Source organism: Lolium rigidum, chromosome 3 (assembly GCF_022539505.1).
Source record: "Lolium rigidum isolate FL_2022 chromosome 3, APGP_CSIRO_Lrig_0.1, whole genome shotgun sequence".
Classification (NCBI taxonomy): domain Eukaryota; kingdom Viridiplantae; phylum Streptophyta; class Magnoliopsida; order Poales; family Poaceae; genus Lolium; species Lolium rigidum.
The window spans coordinates 376,875,619-376,894,143 of record NC_061510.1 but is presented as its reverse complement, the minus strand read 5'-3'; the positions used below and the strand labels follow the sequence as shown (position 1 = coordinate 376,894,143).

At 46.8% G+C, this 18,525-nt stretch overlaps 1 protein-coding gene across 1 annotated transcript; it reads left to right on the top strand.

Annotated features, from left to right (window-relative positions):
* The first annotated feature begins 10,515 nt into the window (after positions 1–10,515).
* LOC124700589 (probable indole-3-pyruvate monooxygenase YUCCA10) lies at positions 10,516–11,980 on the top strand. The gene is made up of 5 exons (XM_047232683.1): positions 10,516–10,690; positions 11,012–11,127; positions 11,250–11,483; positions 11,580–11,702; positions 11,801–11,980. Exons 1-5 carry the CDS (start codon positions 10,516–10,518, stop codon positions 11,978–11,980), a joined length of 828 nt encoding a protein of 275 aa, XP_047088639.1.
* The last annotated feature ends 6,545 nt before the right edge of the window (positions 11,981–18,525 follow it).

Here is an 18,525-nt window from a genome sequence, read left to right as displayed (position 1 = left end):
AAAGCAAAAGAACTCATCAAATACAGGGTTGCATCCATTTTTACGGCTACGATTGGATCGCATGAATTTCACATACTCTTTTCTTGCAGCACTAGAAAGGGAGTGCTTTCCGCACGGAATTTGGGCTCCATTTCTACAGCTAAATGGTTGGATCGCATGGACTTCACACTCTTTTCTTGCAGCACTAGAGAGGAAGTACTTTTTCACATGGGTTTTGGGCTCCATTTCTACAGCTTATATGCCAGCATGGCATGAGTTTCACGTAATCTTTTCTTGTAGCATTACAAAGGTCGTCTACACATACAAGCCAAAATGGATTCTTCGAAAGTACTTGCAGTAAAATCCATTTTGGTGTGTAGATATGTAGATGCATATATTGCCCAAAAAATACCAAAAAATCTGAAAAAATAATTGCGTGTACATCCATATATTCTATGTTCACACACAAGGGTTCACAAAAATAATATTTTTATGGCATGTGTAAAAAAGATAGTTATTTATGCTACAAGATATAGCGTTTCACGAGACATTTTTGTTGTCTTTTTATACACTTGCCACAAAATACATTTTTCGTAAAACTTTATGTGCTACATTAAATGTTCGGATGTACATGGAGGATTTATATTTCTAGTTTTTGTTAACATTTAAGCATGACTGTGCACATCACTGCAGGCTTCAGCACGATGAATTCCAGGATTGTCTTCTTGTTTGTCGGGGCCGTCAGAGACTATACATATAGCACGTCGAATTAAACAATTGGCTGTGGATACGTCACGGCTTTATCAGATCGGCTCGGATGCGCTTTATTCCTCGGAATCCATGGAGGGCAGGCAGCACGACAGTAAAAAACAAAACCTGGTGTTTCCAATCCATCCGTCGCCATCGATCGGGAGGCGCGCCGCCAGAAACGGAGCAGAGAGAGAGAGAGATTCGATCGGAAACCGCCATGATGAGCTTGCGACCACCTGCATGCAGCCCGTCGGCGTCGCGACCCGAGAGAACATTCTCATGCATCAGATCTTTGCCCGATCTTTTTGTTTAATCGATCGCCCTGCGAGCTAGGGCGCTGTGCAATAGCAGGGAATCAAAGACCCAACGGCCGGCCCTTGCCATGCATTCCATGCACAGTGGTTTCACTACAGGAATGGGCCGAAACGCCGACGGCCTAGTCATATGCCGACGGCCAAAAGTCGGGGCCGTCGGCGTATGAGCCGTCCAGGCCAGCCCCCCAACAAGGTCGTCGGCGTAGCAATGCCCTCGGCGTAGGCGACGCTACGCCGACGGTTCCCCTCGGCGCACCGCCGGCCGTCGGCATAGGCCTGGGATATGCCCCACCAACTCTGGACCGTGCCGGCGCTGTGACGGCGTCATAGATAAGCCGAGGGCTGCCCTCGGCATAGCCTCACCCAATTTTTTTTCTTTTTTCTCCAAGTTTTATATTTTTCCTAGAAACTAAGTAACATAAGATGATGTAGTGCGAAGGATTTACATTTTTTTTGATTTTTTTTGAATTAGTTGTGCTCGATTCAAAATGCGGCCAAAACAGCGGGCATGAACTTTCTAACCTAGATGCATAATTTTTTAAAACTCTTTGTAGATCTATGATAAAATATATAGTTGTGAACCTAAAAATATTTTTTTCAAAAAATTAAGGGCAAACAATCATGCAGCTTGTAGTTCAAATTTTGTCCGCTCCCGACTCGAATCGGCAACAATTTGTCTTTTTGGTGAGAGGTGCCTAGAAATATTTTGAGGTGCAAGAAGTTGGTGATTTGTACATACAATATAGTCTAGCATTCTTGAAAATTTAGGTGGTGTAATTTTGGAATGATTTCTTGGTAGGTGCTTCACAAAAAACCCCGCTTTTCGCCCTCGGTAATTAAAAAATGGATTTTCTATAAAAAGACCACAAAATCCCCCAACAACAACATTGCTTCCCTATGAATACACACGCGTGTGCGCGATATGGGCTCATTTAGACAAACTATGCCATGGTTTACGTCATGACCTAGCTCATTTGACCTGAAAGCCATATAACTTTGGACATCGTAGGTCATCTATGAGAAGGTTTTTCTAAAACATTTGCAATACACCAAGTTTTATATTTTTCCTAGAAACTAAGTAACATAAGATGATGTAGTGCGAAGGATTTACATTTTTTTGATTTTTTTTGAATTAGTTGTGCTCGATTCAAAATGCGGCCAAAACAGCGGGCATGAACTTTCTAACCTAGATGCATAATTTTTTAAAAATCTTTGTAGATCTATGATAAAATATATAGTTGTGAACCTAAAAATATTTTTATCAAAAAATTAAGGGCAAACAATCATGCGAACTTGTAGTTCAAATTTTGTCCGCTCCCAGCTGAATCGGCAACAATTTGTCTTTTTGGTGAGAGGTGCCTAGAAATATTTTGAGGTGCAAGAAGTTGGTGATTTGTACATACAATATGGTCTAGCATTCTTGAAAATTTAGGTGGTGCAATTTTGGAATGGTTTCTTGGTAGGTGCTTCACAAAAAACCCCGCTTTTCGCCCTCGGTAATTAAAAAATGGATTTTTTATAAAAAGACCACAAAATCCCCCAACAACAACATTGCTTCCCATATGAATACACACGCGTGTGCGCGATATGGGCTCAGTTCGACAAACTATGCCATGGTTTAGGTCATGACCTAGCTCATTTGACCTAAAAGCCATATAACTTTGGACATTGTAGGTCATTCTTGAGAATTTTTTTCTAAAAAATTTGCGATACCCAAGTTTTATATTTTTCCTAGAAACTAATTAACATAATATGAGGCTGTGCGAAAGTTTTACATTTTTTTGATTTTTTTTAAATTAGTTGTGCTCGATTCAAAATGCGACCAATCAGAGGGCAGTATTCAGCTAGCCACGGATTGCCCAGATATTAGGCGAATTCTGATTGGTTAGCAGGGTTAGTCCATGGATTGATGACATGGCATGGAAAAAAAAAAGAAAAAAAGGCCACGGCCGCACCAGGCCTTATCTTCTCCTGCCCTCCCTATCTCTCCTGTCCTCCCTATCTCTCTCCTCTCACGCCCAGGACCTCCCTATCTCTCTCCTCCCACGCAGGACCTCGTCGCCCAGGACCTCGCCGCCTTCTCCTCCGACGGCCGCGCCCATGTCTTCCCCGCCTTCCTCCTCCAGCGGCTCCGCCTTGGACCTCGCCGCCTTTCTCCTTCTGCCTCCGACGGTTCGGCCCAAGTCCTCGCGGCCTTCCTCCTTCGACGGCCGCACCGCGCAGGACCACGCCGCCCAGGACCTCGCCGCCTTCTCCTCCGACGGCCGCGCCCAGGTCTTCCTCGCCTTCTCCTCCGACGGCCGCCGCCCAGGACCTCGCCGTCTTCTACCTCCACGGCCACGCGCCCTAGGTGCCTGCACGCGCACGAGCCGGTGTGCGGCCGCGTCCGCACTCGCATGGAACAGACGCTCCCACAGGACCGGCGGCGGCACACCGGCCACCAACAGAACGCGGCGGCGGCGCGAGCCCATTAGGGTTCATGGCGATTTTTTTTATATTTTTATTGGAGATGTACGCCGAGGGCCATGCCCGTCGGTGTAGCGCCGACGTCCGTTAACGGCTGATGCACCGGCCATTGCTGTGCCGAGGGCTCAGACGCCGAGAGCCCGGAACGACCGTCGGCATCCAACGTTTACGCCGAGGGCTAGTCCTACGCCGAGGGCCGGCGTGACTCCGCCGAGGGAGACCTTCGCCGAGGGGCTACGCCGACGGCAGCCCTCGGCGTAGGACTAGCCCTCGGCCTTCCATGGCTAGGCCGAGGGCTCTCAACCGTCGGCGCAACGGTAGATTCCTGTAGTGTTTAAACTTGTTGATACTGTTAGCTTAGCTAGAGAATCCGCTGGTTATAGTAGTATGTCTTGGACGGCACGAGGGTGGAGAGGAAATATTATGCTACTCTGCCCGTAGTGATCGATCAGACGTACTCGATCGAGCTCGATCCATGCCGTCACGGTAGCCAAGGATGTGATCCGGGCGCTATATTACTTGTTCTGTAACTCGTCTCGGAGTTTAGTTTAGCATTCACGAGGTGCGATAAAAGAACCGCGATCGAGATCGTACTACACCTGCCCCGGAGCGCATCATGATTGTGTCCTGTAACACGCCTAGGGAATTCGGCGCTGGATCGACTGGCCACGTTCTCTTCTTTCGGTTATTCTAGTACCTGGGTAGTACGTACGCATGGTTATCCCTTGCAGCTCTCAAATGGAGCTCTTTCTGTTCACGAAAAAAATCCATGGAGCTCACATGTAAATACAGTCAGAATTGGTGAGAGAGGTCAAAAGTACCCTGTTTCGGCGGGCACCAAGCGTGGCGCCCGGCACTCCGCCGAACATTCCTGCGGTGGGTTTGGCCATCGGTTTTTGCTGGAAAATCTTCAAACCGCAGTTTTCTTAAAGTAACTTAGCTCTCACAGAGTTCTTAAACTTCAATCAAGATGAAATCAATTTTGCTGAAAAATATTAGGAATCATCAAATTATACTTTTATCCCCACAAAAAAAGATGTTTTTACGTGAATTTATAGGCGAGACCTCTCCACGCGAATAACCGGTAAAAACATCCAAACTCGGAAGCACAAAAGAAGATGCTTACGATTTCCGTTTTGGAGGAAACATAGACTTGTTGAAAAAGCTAGCAACAACCTCAAGAGCCCCAGACAGGAAAACACCAAGAGGCAACAAAAATAATGGATGCAAAGTATGCAAAGCATTGAGCTACGAAGACGAGATATGATCAAGTTAACAGACCAAAAGCCCCTGCTATTTATCCTATAATCTGATATCCCAATAACCACCTTGAAGACCAGTAAAAGAAAAACCTAGCAAAACCATATCTTTGTCTTACGCATCCCGTTTGATCTTGATGACAACGCTTCAAACTCCAAATTCAGAGTGCGCCACTTGAACATTGTTGCCTTGTGAACACTCGCAGTTTGCTCCCCCATACACCACTACGGGATAGCTTCATTAATGCAGTTCTTCACAGGTCCATTATCACTAAATGGATGACAAGATTTTTGTTGAAAATGAGGCAAAAGTTTTGCCTTTCATGGATATAGGAGAAAAGAGTTGGCCCGTTTATGAGGAAAACTGGCCGCAAAACCGATACAACACGACACCACACGCCAGCCCCGAGACTGCGCTCCACACGGGTCGACGACCAACCACACCTCAACGCAACAGGCGGAGGCGAAAGACTGGAGCCACCGCTCCAACTACCACGCCGGCCCCAGAGCCGCGTCCCGCCTGGCCGAAGGCGAATCTGCCTCCACCAACCACCAAAACATTTCACAAGCCCTCTGTCCGGTGGACGTCCAAATCGAGGCCCCAAGAGGCAAAGCGACACAAGAGCGCCGCCCACGCCTGACCCCGCGAGGGATTTAGGGTTTCCCTCGGAGAGCCCGGACGGAGATCAAGAAACAGTCGCTTCGACGATGCCTTCAAGAAGGATGCGGCGCCCACGGGTGTGACCGTCGTCGGTCCTGGCCAGCCGCCAAGACAAAGCTTTCGCCTAGCGAAGAGTCCCAAAACCTCATGCCCGCCCAACAAGGACCGACACCCGGAGAGCCGCCGCACGCACCCAGCCCCGCAGCCTCCATGCGCCATCGCGAGAGCTTCCGCGTACCGCCATGCTCCCGAGCTAGGCACCACGAAGATGGCGACGGCGCGCAGCCGGGAAGAACACCTCTGCGTGCCGGCACGACCGAGCCCAGAGAAGGCCCTCGCGGCTAGACCCAGCCCAAACGCGTCAGCACGCACCTCCAGCCGCATGCCTCCTCGCACCACCAGATGCCGACCTTGCCGCCGTGCCCCACTCGACGATGTCGTACAGCAAGGCAGCCCGGAAGAACTCCTCCTCGCGCCAGCTCGACCGAGCCCAGAGAAGGCCCTCGCAGCCCAGATCTAGCCCAGCCGTGCGTCTCTCACCTCCAGCCGCACGCTGCCTCGCACCTCCAGACGCCGACCCTGCCGCCGAGCCCAGCCAGACGAGCTCCGATGCAACTCGCCGCCAGCGTCCTGCAGCGGCCGCGCCCGCCCGCTGCCTAAAACGCTGAAGCCCGGAGATCTCCCGTGCGCCGGGAGAAGAAAAGGTGCCCCGCCGCCACTTTCCCTGGGGCGCGCACGGCTTTGCCGATGGCCCCTTCGGCGGCGGCGATGCGGGAGAGGGCGGTGGGGGGGCGCTAGGAGCAGCGGCGGCTAGGGTTCCCCCGTGTCGCCAGAGGAGGGCGACGCGGAGGTCGGGAGCTGGTAGTCCACAGCTATCTCATTCTCAGTACAAGATATAAATGGATGACAAGCTTCAAGCATATGATCTTCTAGAGATGTTTATCTTGAACTTGGCCTTCTCACTTGACGAGGATCACTACTTGATGTCATTATCTCACATGCTATATGAGATCTTACTTTTGATGCATGTCCATAAAAAGTTTGATGTACTATTTTTGGTACTCCATTGAGACATTTGTATATTCTGTCGGAATTGATAGTCCTGTGTATAGTCCTGCCTAAATTACCATGACCAGCTAAAAACTGGAAGCGCACACAAGTAGTGGTAGCGCGGGCTGCCCATGCGGCCAGTATTCAACACACGGGTAGCAGGCCACGTCACACGTGACAACTAAATTATTGAAAGCGTGCGCAGGCTGGACAGACTAAAATGGGGTTTTGGATACAAGGTGAGTTGGAAGTGTGGAGAATGGATAAACGTGGCTGTCAGGCAGGACCTGTGAGCGATATCCGACGAGGCGGCAGCGTAGGGGACTACACAGGGTTGCTGGCGATTTTATTAACCTCAAGATTATGTCGGTGGATTGTAGACCAAAATCTAGCCAGGAGCCTAGCACCTAGAAAAATCTGTTGAGTGCATTATTGTAGCCGCCGAGTTTTATAGGCTAGCTTATTACATACTCCCTCTGATCATATTTTACTGATGCACTATTGTGAACATAGGTAGCAATAAGCACTAGCAGCCCCGCATCCCCACATCGATTAAATGTGATCAGAGGTAGTAGCTAGTTGCGGGCTCTAGGTTCGTCACTGGGTTGTACTAGGTCTGTCAAATTTCGAGTCTGATTGGACATGCGTTCTTATCAAGCTAAGAGCATCTCCAACATGTACCTAAAATAGTCTCGGTGTGCTAAAAACGACTTTTTTTTGGGCGTGGGAGGTGGAATTCGGCGTTCCAGTAGTTGTACAAAAAATCAGCGCGCAATATGTTTTTCAGCATGCAGGATAAAGCGGCATCGCGCACAGCATATTCGGCGCTTTCGGAAACACTACCGCAAACATGTCCCTCTCCTACACGCTCCCACCATTGTTGCTTCCTCCGCCCCCTTCCCTCCGGCGACCACGCCACGCCGAATCTCGCCAACGACGCTGCACCGAGGTCGATTTGCCTACGTTGCACCATGGCCGAATCGCCGCTGCTCCCCCATTTGAAATCGACCAGTCATCGTTGCGCTTGGGTCGATTTGCGGCCGTTGACGCCCCTCCCGCGCGTAAGGTTCCTGCATCGCCGCCTCCGTTCGAAGGTATGGCGTGCGGTCGATCCACCCTTTTTATTTTTACTGTTGTCGCTTGTTTGTTGAATGTAGTCCGATTTTGATTGTTTGCAGATGAGTTCGTTGTATGATTCATCCGATGAGGAATGGGATCTGCAAGAAGAGGAAATATCCATATTGTTAGCTATGCACGCAGACCAAACATGGTGGTTCCGTTTTCGGTCGACAGAAGTTGTCGCGGGAAATGATAGAAGGGCACAACAAGTTGATGCAGAGCTATTTTGTGCAGAATCCAACATTTCTGGAGAGATATTTTCGTCGCTGTTTTTGAATGAGCATCAACTTGTTCAAGCATATCACAGGAGCTGACGAAGTATGACACTTTTTTTGAGCTTGGGCATAGCACTTATCAAAAGGTCACCGCCGCTTTGCGTATGTTGGCATATTGAATTCCAGTTGATCTAGTTGATGACCACTTGGCGATGGATGAGAGTCAAGCTATCAAGTGTGTTAAGCGCTTTGCCATATGAGTTGTCAAAGTGCTTGTCAAGGTATACTTGAGAGCCCCCACTTCTGAAGACACAATGCTATTGGAGTTCAACAAAAATGGGGAATTTTCTTGTATGTTTGGTGCAATTGATTGCATGCATTGGAGTTGGAAGAAATATGCATGCATATTTCAAAAGGCCACAAAAAGGATTCCACTATAATCCTTAAAATTATTATGAGATTTATATTTAGCATACTTTCTTCAGAATGCGCAGTTCATACAATGACATCAACGTTCTCCAACAGTCACCACTGATGAACAAAATTGCATAGGATGAAAGTACACCGGTGGATTTTGTAGCAAATGGTCACACCTACAACTACCCGCTACTTCCTAGACGATGGCATCTACCTAAGGTGGCAAACATTTGTGAAGCCGGCTCACAAATCATCCGGTAAGAAAAACTTCAGTTTCATAATGCACAAGTGGCGGCTAGGAAAGAGGTGGAGATAAATTTTGGATTTTGCAAGCCCAATTTGCTATTATGAGAGGACCGGCTAGATTTTAGAACCAAGAGATCCTTTGGTACATCATGAATGCTCGTGCCATCATACATAATATGAACATTGAGAATGAACATGGGCAAGACAATGACTACTTGCCCTATGAGTTGATGGGACGCTCTGTGCAAGTGCGTAGGAGAGAAGATGGTAGCCTGGTTCATTGCTTCGTACAAAGCTATTCGTGACGATGATGCGCATGATAACCTTCAAGAAGATCTAATCGAGAAGTGGTGGACGTGGAATGGACAACAGTAGTATGTTTCATCTCATATGTATGTTTGTTATATTATTTAAAAACTATTGTTTGTATTGTTGATGAATTATATGTCGTATTCACAATAAACTATTTGTTTGGGTTTTAATAATAATTGAACTATTTACTGTTGTTTCTTTGGTTCATATTAATCTTCATTGTTCTATATTTGTTGTTGTTTGGTGTTTGTGGAGGCGCTAGCGCGCTGCATTTAACAGCGCCTGAAAAAGTGATGCTACCCATGAAAGATTTTTTACCGTCCAATGAAGAAATCTAGTGCCACGCGTGCAGAACAACAAGACATGCACTGCAAAGAAAATTAGCGGACGTTAATTTTGGATGCGTGTTGAAGTTGCTCTAACTCCGTGCATCCTCGAACTTGCGGCTGAAACGGGAGGACTGGATGCAGAAACGGAGTAGAACATGCGTTTGTATACTTCCCCGCACACGAGTAGTATGCAGCGGCATGGACGTCACCCCACACGCGAAGCTCCTCTTTGGATGCCCTATCGGCCACGCGTGCAAAACAGCAAGACATGCACTGCAAAAAACTTTTAGCGGACGATTAATTTTGGATGGGTGTTGAAGTTGCTCTAACTCCGTGCATCCTCGAACTTGCGGCTGAAACGGGAGGACTGGATGCAGAAACGGAGTAGAACACGCGTTTGTATACTTCCCCGCACAGGAGTAGTATGCAGCGGCATGGACCTCACCCCACACGCGAAGCTCCTCTTTGAATGCCCGATCGGCCGACGCCATTGACACATTAGTTTGATGATTGATGCTTGGCAGGCCCGTATGTGTGTTAGTTCTAGGCAACGATCTTAATCCTCTTAAGTTTGTGTTAGACGACGACTCCTATTGGTATCTGGCACTCACAACTAGGGCACAGCCATATTTACTTTGTGGTAAGTGAGTTCACGTACGTATTGTGCAAATTGTGTTCATTATCACGGGGTATCATGTGCAGATTCTAGCGTGGTAGAATAATTCAGTTGCACGGGCATGACAATAGCTACGTAGAGATAGTCTGCTGTTAAGGGAAGATGCACATCATGCACTTTAATGTTCATGATATATCCTGGCAGCGGTAGGGTAATAAATAATATCATCATCTATAAATGCATTTTGAGAAACTTTATTTAGGGTCAAAATGTTTAGAAACATTGGCTCGTCCTTATCCTACCAGGTACTGGAAAGGTAATAAACATTTGAATGAGGATGATATATATTTTGTCATATGAATATTTTCATTGGTGACGATAGAAAAGCATGGAAATACAAATCAACTATACACAGATAAGATAAGGTGTACATTTCCAAAAAAAAAAATTGTGAGCGATCAAGTTTGTGTTTCCTACCTATTCCGTACCAGGTTGACTTCACAACAAAAATAACATTTATAACATTCCAATTTCTAGAGGAACTGGATAGAGTAGGTAATATGCGTCAATTAATTTTTATCTTTCCTGCGTCGCTTAATCTGAACCTAGTCACAAAACAGAACAGGTACGGAAATTTACAAGCATATACATATGCCTCATATGCAGCTATCTCTTCCGAAGATTCATTCGGCCAACAAGCAGGCAAATACCTCTTCTTGTTCTAAGTCGCCTATCCTACCACCACACCTTATCCCACAACTTAATCAGACCTTTTCTTCGGAATGGAGAATGTCGCCGTGCTGATTGTTGGTGCTGGTCCAGCAGGCCTCGCAACAGCAGCGTGCCTTACCCAATTCTCCATTCCTTACGCCATTGTCGAGCGTGAGGACTGCATCGCGTCTCTTTGGCGCAAACGCGCATACGACCGCTTGAAGTTGCATCTTGCAAAGGAGTTCTGTGAGTTACCACACATGTCATACCCAGCTGATGCACCAACATACATACCAAAATCCATGTTTATCAAGTACTTGGATGACTATATGGGGTGCTTTGATATTCAACCTAAGTATCTCACTAGTGTTGAGTCATCCATATATGACAATGATAATAAGTGTTGGTCCATCGTGGCTTGTGACGTTGCGGAGGGCACACCAATAAATTTTAGTGCAAAATTCCTTGTTGTGGCGAGTGGTGAGAATAGTGCAGAGAATATTCCAGATATCCCTGGACTTCACAGTTTTCCAGGTGAGGCCATTCACTCGTCAAGATACAAGTCAGGCAAGAGCTTCTCTGGTAAGAGCGTGTTGGTCATTGGATCTGGCAACTCTGGGATGGAAATCGCTTACGACCTTGCGACCCATGGTGCCAACACTTCGATTGTTATACGAAGCCCGGTATGTGCACTATATAATTTTATTTGGTCATATAGATACAATTTATTAGTATTATTACTACTAGAATAATAATTTATTTCTAGCCGGTTGTAACAGATGTGTGACTCATTTTGTGGCTGCAGATTCATGTAATGACAAAGGAACTAGTTCGATTGGGGATGACACTAGCCCACCATCTTCCCCTGAATCTAGTGGATAACCTCCTTGCTATGGTGACAAAATTCATATTTGGGGACCTATCAAGGCATGGTATTAGAATGCCAAAAATGGGTCCAATGACCCTCAAATCAAAAACTGGCCGATCCGCTGTGATTGATGTTGGCACTGTTGGGTTAATAAAAAGAGGCATCATCCAAGTAAGAGGCATAAAAAACTGGCCGATCCGTTGTGATTGATGTACCATATGTTGATTTACTATGGCAGTTTAATAATATTCACATTATGTCTTATAGGTTCAAGGAAGCATTAGCAAGATCATGGACAACATAGTTAAATTTCAATCCGGGGATGAAATCCCCTTTGACGCAATTGTGTTTGCAACTGGATACAAAAGCACAGCAAATATGTGGCTCAAGGTACTAACACTGATTTTTGAATTTGCCTAAGTCATATTCATTTTGGTGCAACAATTGTTAAATCTCCTAACTGAGGAATATGATATTTTTGGGCGCAGAATGGGGAAAGCATGTTAAATGACATTGGACTCCCAACCAAAGAATATCCGAATCATTGGAAAGGTGAAAATGGACTTTACTGTGCTGGGTTGGCAAGGAGAGGATTGGCTGGTATTGCTGCGGATGCTAAGAATATCGCTGGTGACATTAAATCTATGTTAGGCTCTATGTGCGGCTAAATTATCTTTTCTATGTAGTTTCACAGGCAAGTGCATTAGACTATTATGCCTATGAAACATCTTCATGCCAAGGCACATATGTTCTAGGAGTAAGCTCTGCTCTTGAATAGTTGAATATTATGAACAAGGGCATTCTAGTTCAATACTCATTGTGTGAATGAGCTTCGTAACTTTTGTTGAACTTACGATTGTCAACCGTGTACTAATTACTTGAATTTATATATGCAAGATATTCGGGGTCATGGTAAACATCAGCACTCCAGTGCATTTCGCCGTCTAATTCGAAATCAAATGTAAAGTGGAGGTTCCAGCATGAATCTCCGCTCCTGTGATCAGTAGTGTGGTTTCTGTATAAAAAGTTCAGTGCCATGTTTATCCCCAACAGTGATCCTGAGGGTAATCACATCAGCCTCTAATCAACCGCATTATTCATTAGAATCCATTACGGGTACTATACTACTATTCACCAGTCTTAGAGTGACACTATGTATTGTATGAAAGCATAAAGGCTGTTGATTGTGGGAACTGTAAAATCCAGTGTTAGAAGCTTCTACCGAAAAAAGTTCCTAGAATAAATAGTTCTTGTACAAAATAATTAACTCTTGAAGATTACTACAACTCGTCAATATGTAATGCTCACCAATGCAAAGCTAGATCTAGGAGACCTGAAATTTGATGTCACAAAAATCAGTTTCAACATGTAGTTAAAAAAGGCCAGGTGTGTTTGTTGATGATTCCCAGCAAAAGATATTGTGGTTGTTGATATCTTTGGGACACCTTCATCAAGGCTCATATGTGCTACGCAGCTAGGGAGTAAGATCTGCTCCTCTATACTATCGACAAGTATTGAGAGATGATTACAGAGTCGCTCTGATATCCTCACATATGGAGGCAAACTTGAGATGGTGAACTCTGTGCTCTCTTCTCTCCCAACATTTTATATGTGTACTCTCAACTATATATAAAGGAATACTTGAGCAGCTTGACAAGTTTTTCAATAAGAGCATCTCCAACAGGGCAACGCAAACGGACGCGGAGCTACCGTGCCGCGTCCGGTAAAAAATGCGTCTGCATCCAGCCCAGCGGCCCGACACATAGTGACCGGGCTGTCCGCGGACGCAAACGCGATCCAAATATGTGCCTCGGATGCATCTCTGTGGATGTTGCGCTGTCACGAACGCTCGCGTTTGGACGGACGTTTCATCGGGTATGCCTGGTAGCGACCCTGGCTTGATGCGTCTTCTCAGCGGCGCAAGTAGTGGCGACGAGGCATCGCTTCGGTAGTCTACGCCACGTTAATGGCGATGCCTCGCCTTCCTAGCGGCCGCCGCCCACCTGAAAGTATAGAGATGGTAAACCTAGAGGGAGGGGGGGTGAATAGGTTTCTACATATTTTAATTCTTTCTTTGCAATATTAGGCTTTGCGGAATATAAAGGTGAGCCTAATGCAAACTAGGTGAAGCAACCTATATGAGGATACAACTAACTCGAGCACGAAGGCTCTCACAGGCAGTTAAATCACAAGTAAGGAGTTCGGTTAGAGATAACCGATAGCACGCGGAGACGAGGATGTATTCCCGTGTTCCCTTGCTTTGCAACAAGGTACGTCACGTTTGGAGGAGTGGAGGTCCCACGAAGGATTCCCCGCGCCACGAAGGCTCACCCTATTCTCCGGAGCCTATCCCACGAAGGAATAGCTCTCTCACTTGTGGTAGACTTTGAGGTAGCCTCCAAACCTTCACAATCTTGCCCGGAGCAGATCCACGGCCCGGATGCTTCCGGACTCCTCTTGCCCACCTAGGGTTTCCAAGGAACCCTAGGAAGCAAGCTTCTTGATGAATACAAGGGGGAATGAGATTTGGCTTGGTAGAACGGTAGATCGGGTCCTCCTCTATCGTTTCCCGGAGGGATTTGAGTTTGGGTGGAGGAGGAGGGAGATCCGAGGCTTTTGGTGTTTCTAACAATGGAGTATGAGATAAGGAGCTCAAGAACAGCTTGTAGTGTAGTGCCTAACTTGTCTAGAGGTAGGAGAAGGGCTATTTATAGTGTTCTTCGAAATATGGCCGTTGGCCACTTGCCACCTCAGCTTTTCTTCGACAAACCCGGTCAACCGGACCAGGGACCGGACTGCCCGGTGCAGAGGCCGGTCGGACCGGACCAGCGACCGGAGCTGCTTCTCGTCGTCCAGGGGCTCCTCCGGTTGGCGTCCGGTTGGCGGCCGGTCGACCGGACGGCGCGCCGGAGCCGCCGGTCTGTGGGCCGGTCCAACCGGGCTGCAAACCGGATTTCTGCTGTAGACCCCTTTTCGATTGTTGTTGAAGTGGGGGGTCTCCTTTAGCCTTCTTGTTCCTTTGATACACCATATATGCCTCTTTGCCTAATACCTGAGATTATCCTTGTACACGTATTAGGCCAAATACTCTAGCACGGTGTCATTGTTACCAAAATAATGGATAAGGGTAAAATACCCTTACAATCTCCCCCTTTTTGGTATACGATGACAAACCGAGCTAGAGTCATATAGAGATATTATGATAAGCTTTAAACCTTGATTCCATATAAGATATTACGACAGCTCCCCCATAATGTATGCACTTGGAGAATTTGCGTTTGAATGCAAAGTGCATCATTTGTGGAACATGAGAAGCTCCCCCAATATCTTTAGGAAACAAGCATGGTATGGAGATGTGCATGTCAGGATATATAAGCATATATATAAGCATAGCACACATAATCATCCTAACATAAAGTAGCACACATAATATTCGTCCATACATGAATTATTCGAAGTAGCAAATCCAAATGGTTCTTGAGAAATCAAAGCAAATAAGCACAGGCCATATAAGAATCAAATAAAGCAACACCCATGGCTTGTGACAACCAAAGTACCCCGTGGTCCTAGACTCTACTCTCTTCTCCCCATTTGGCATCGGAACACCAAAAAGGCGAAGGAAAGAGAAGAGATGCTATCGCACCCATCAATAGAACTCATGCCCGGTGGAGTAGGAGCCCTCGTCATCATCACTGGCAGCCGCATCACCTTCATCCTCATCACCATCACCATCACCATCATCAGCAGCAGGAGTAGGAGTACGAGCAGTCCCAGGAGGAAGGCCACCATGAGCATACATGGAGAAGTCAAAGTTCTGGATCATCTCATCGGTGAGGGGAGGCATCTCCCACTGAGGTGCAACCACAGGCGCCAACTCAGGTCCAGGAGGAGGAACAGGGACATTCCTAGTAGCCATAAACTCGTTCTGTCGCCTCCTGGTCTCCTGGTTCAAAGCAAGACTCTGATGTGCAACATCATTTGTGTTCTTGCACATTTGCCACATGCTAGAGAAGAAGCGAGCGACACCGTGCTTGGGGCGCCGGGAGTAGCTAGAGCTAGCGGCAGGATCATGGTGTTCCTTGGAACGGCGCTCATTGGCGGGCATCATGGAAGGAGACAGTGCAATGGAACTGACGGACGAGAAGGGGACAATAGGTGGGATCTTCTTGGTCATCATCGGGCTTTAGGCACACAAGGTTATATAGTCCCATACCCTTCAAGGGTTGAACCACAAAACGGTACTTTGTGGCTTCATGCAAGGAAAGCTCTTCAGGATTGATGGCCTTGGGCTTCACAACAGCACCATTCTTCATACACTCGTGAGTGTTATCATAGTAACCAACCCATAGGGCTGCTTGTGTCTTGGTCCAGAAGAACCTGTCCCCACCAGTGTAAGTCCGTTGCTCATAGCGATAAGGATTCACTGTCCTCAAGTCCTGCCAGTCAAGACGATTTGCATCCGCAACATTGAAATCCGGTACAATTTCATCATCTTCTTGGGCTGCTTGTTTGTCTTTCCTTTTATTTCCAGTTGACTTGTGTCCTCCCCTAGCTGAGCTGCCAATGTCAGTAGACTGAGGTGCTTTAGTAGACTTGCGGTTGCTAGTACGGCAGCCAGGAGGCCTTGGCACAGTCCTACCTCGCTTGGCAAGGCCACCACGATCATCGTCACTCGAACCACCTGTGAATAAGCAAGTAGAGCAAGGATAGCAGGGGGTAAGTGTACATGTCATCAATAAGAGGGAAGCCAAATAGCATAGTATATATTCAAGTGGTTTGACGAAGTTGTGCGAAAAAACTGGGCGATCCGGCGCACAGGTCGGTCCAACCGGGTGACAGACCGGACGAGCTGGTTGCCGACCGGTTGACCGGGCCGCACGCCGGGCCGGCCGGTTGAGGGGCCGGTTGACCGGGCTGGTGACCGGATCTGTCGATTTGTGAGAGTTTGCCCAGAATTTCTACCACAAAATCATGCAAACACTCATAAACTTGAATATAGACTATAGCAATAGAGTGGAGTATGTGCAATGAGTTGTGAGACACTCTAAAGGCATGAGGACTTACAAACCCTAACCCTAACCCTAAAATTTTCCACAAATCTTGTCAAGACATTGCAATGTGTGAGGAGGACTAGAGAATAGGGAGAGAGGAAGAGCACATTACCCGAAGACATGGTCCTTCTTGATCAAAAGAGCAAGAAGAACACTAGGTAGGGTTTGAAACCCAAGAACTCCAAAATTTCCCAAAATAGCTTGAGAGGGACCAATCCCTTTGGTGGAGTTGTTCCAAGGGGCCCGATCTATGGTGTGGTGGAGTTTGGGAGGGTTCTTGTGGTGGGAAGGGCCTAGAGCATGGTGGAGGTGGTGGAGGCGGCGGCCATGGAGGTTTGGGAGATGGGGGGTAATGAGGAAGAAGACCCCAAGGGGTATCCTCTCCCAGCACATAACAGGCCGCACGGCCGGTCGGGCGCCCGGTCGACCGGACCTGGCGCCGGCTGGTCCGGCGCAGAGGCCGGTCCAACCGGGCCAGAGACCGGCAAAGGAAAAACTGCCCAGTTTTGTCTCGTTTTGCCTCGTTTTGCCCCTATATTTTGTGTAAATGTGTGTGAATGCTCAGATGATGACATGTACATATAGATAGATAGATGATGATGAGATGAGCATAGACATGGGGTTGGAAACACAAAGTTCTCTAGGCATACCCATTGGAGTGAAATCCAAACAAGATATAAGTAGCAACAATGGGCATGATTCGAAGAATATCAAGAATCATAAATCTTTTTATCATGGTTTTTACAATAAGATCATTTAGCCTTGTAGAATCGAATAAATTTGCAATTGAGGCTTAAAGAGGGGCGGGGGATTACTCCCCCTATGTGAAAGCGCAAATGTCATGTGACCTCGAAGAGACGTGCTTGGGTCCATATAATGACATTGGGTCTATTTATGTTGCACACATAGGTATGCATCATACCAAGACATGGTAAGATGACTATCCCCATATGTGCTGTGCCTCTAAGCTAGATAGTTAGATAAATGCAAGAATATAGTGCAAGAAGTTAATCAATCCAAGTTTTTAGGATCAAGAATACCAAGTTCTCCTCTCAAGTTTACAAACCGGGCTTCATCCAAAGGCTTAGTGAAAATATCCGCCAATTGGTAGGTTGTTCCCACATGAGTGAGATCAATATCCTTATTGGCAACATGATCACGTAGGAAGTGATGGCGAATGTCAATATGTTTGGTGCGACAATGTTGAACCGGGTTATTGGCGATCTTTATTGCACTTTCATTGTCACATAGAAGAGGCACCGTACCAAGAGACACACAATAGTCTTTCAAGGTTTGCTTCATCCATAACAATTGTGCAACAAGATGCCGCGGATATGTATTCGGCTTCGGCGGTGCATAAAGCGGTGGAGTTTTGTTTCTTGGATGACCAACTCACCAATGACCGGCCAATAAATTGGCAAGCCCCGAAGGTAGACTTCCGGTCAACCTTATCACCGGCCCAATCGGAGTCCGAGTAGCCAATGAGTTCAAAGGTTGACCCCTTTGGATACCATAGCCCGAGAGTAGGAGTGAGAACAAGGTATCTTAGAATCCGTTTGACCGCCATCAAATGGCTCTCCTTAGGAGCGGATTGAAAACGAGCACACATCCCTACACTTAGCATGATATCCGGCCTAGAGGCACAAAGGTAGAGCAAGGATCCTATCATGGAACGGTATACCTTTATATCCACATCCTTCTCACCGTCACATGAGCCAAGTTGCCCCTTTACGGGCATGGGTGTCTTCATTGGGCTTGCATTGGTCATGTTGAATTTCTTGAGCATGTCCTTCACATACTTTTCTTGAGAGATGAAGGTGCCTTTTGCAAGTTGCCTCACTTGGAAGCCTAGGAAGAACTTCAACTCCCCCATCATGGACATCTCAAATTTCCTAGTCATTGATACGTCTCCAACGTATCGATAATTTCTTATGTTCCATGCTACTTTATTGATGATATCTACATGTTTTATACACATTATATGTCGTATTTACGCATTTTCTGGAACTAACCTATTAACAAGATGCTGAAGTGCCGGTTCTCGTTTTCTCGCTGTTTTTGGTTTCGGAAATCCTAGTAACGAAATATTCTCGGAATTGGACGAAATCAACGCCCGGGTTCCTATTTTGCCCGGAAGCATCCGGAACACCCGAGAGCCGCGG

What these genes read in the sequence shown, in the direction of transcription:
- LOC124700589 (XM_047232683.1), top strand. Translation starts at nt 10,516, where the DNA reads ATGGAGAATGTCGCCGTGCTGATTGTTGGTGCTGGTCCAGCAGGCCTC. An exon ending in GCATCTTGCAAAGGAGTTCT is followed by an intron (nt 10,691 to 11,011) that starts GTGAGTTACCAC and finishes GATACAAGTCAG; the next exon opens with GCAAGAGCTTCTCTGGTAAG. An exon ending in CAGCAAATATGTGGCTCAAG is followed by an intron (nt 11,703 to 11,800) that starts GTACTAACACTG and finishes TTTTGGGCGCAG; the next exon opens with AATGGGGAAAGCATGTTAAA.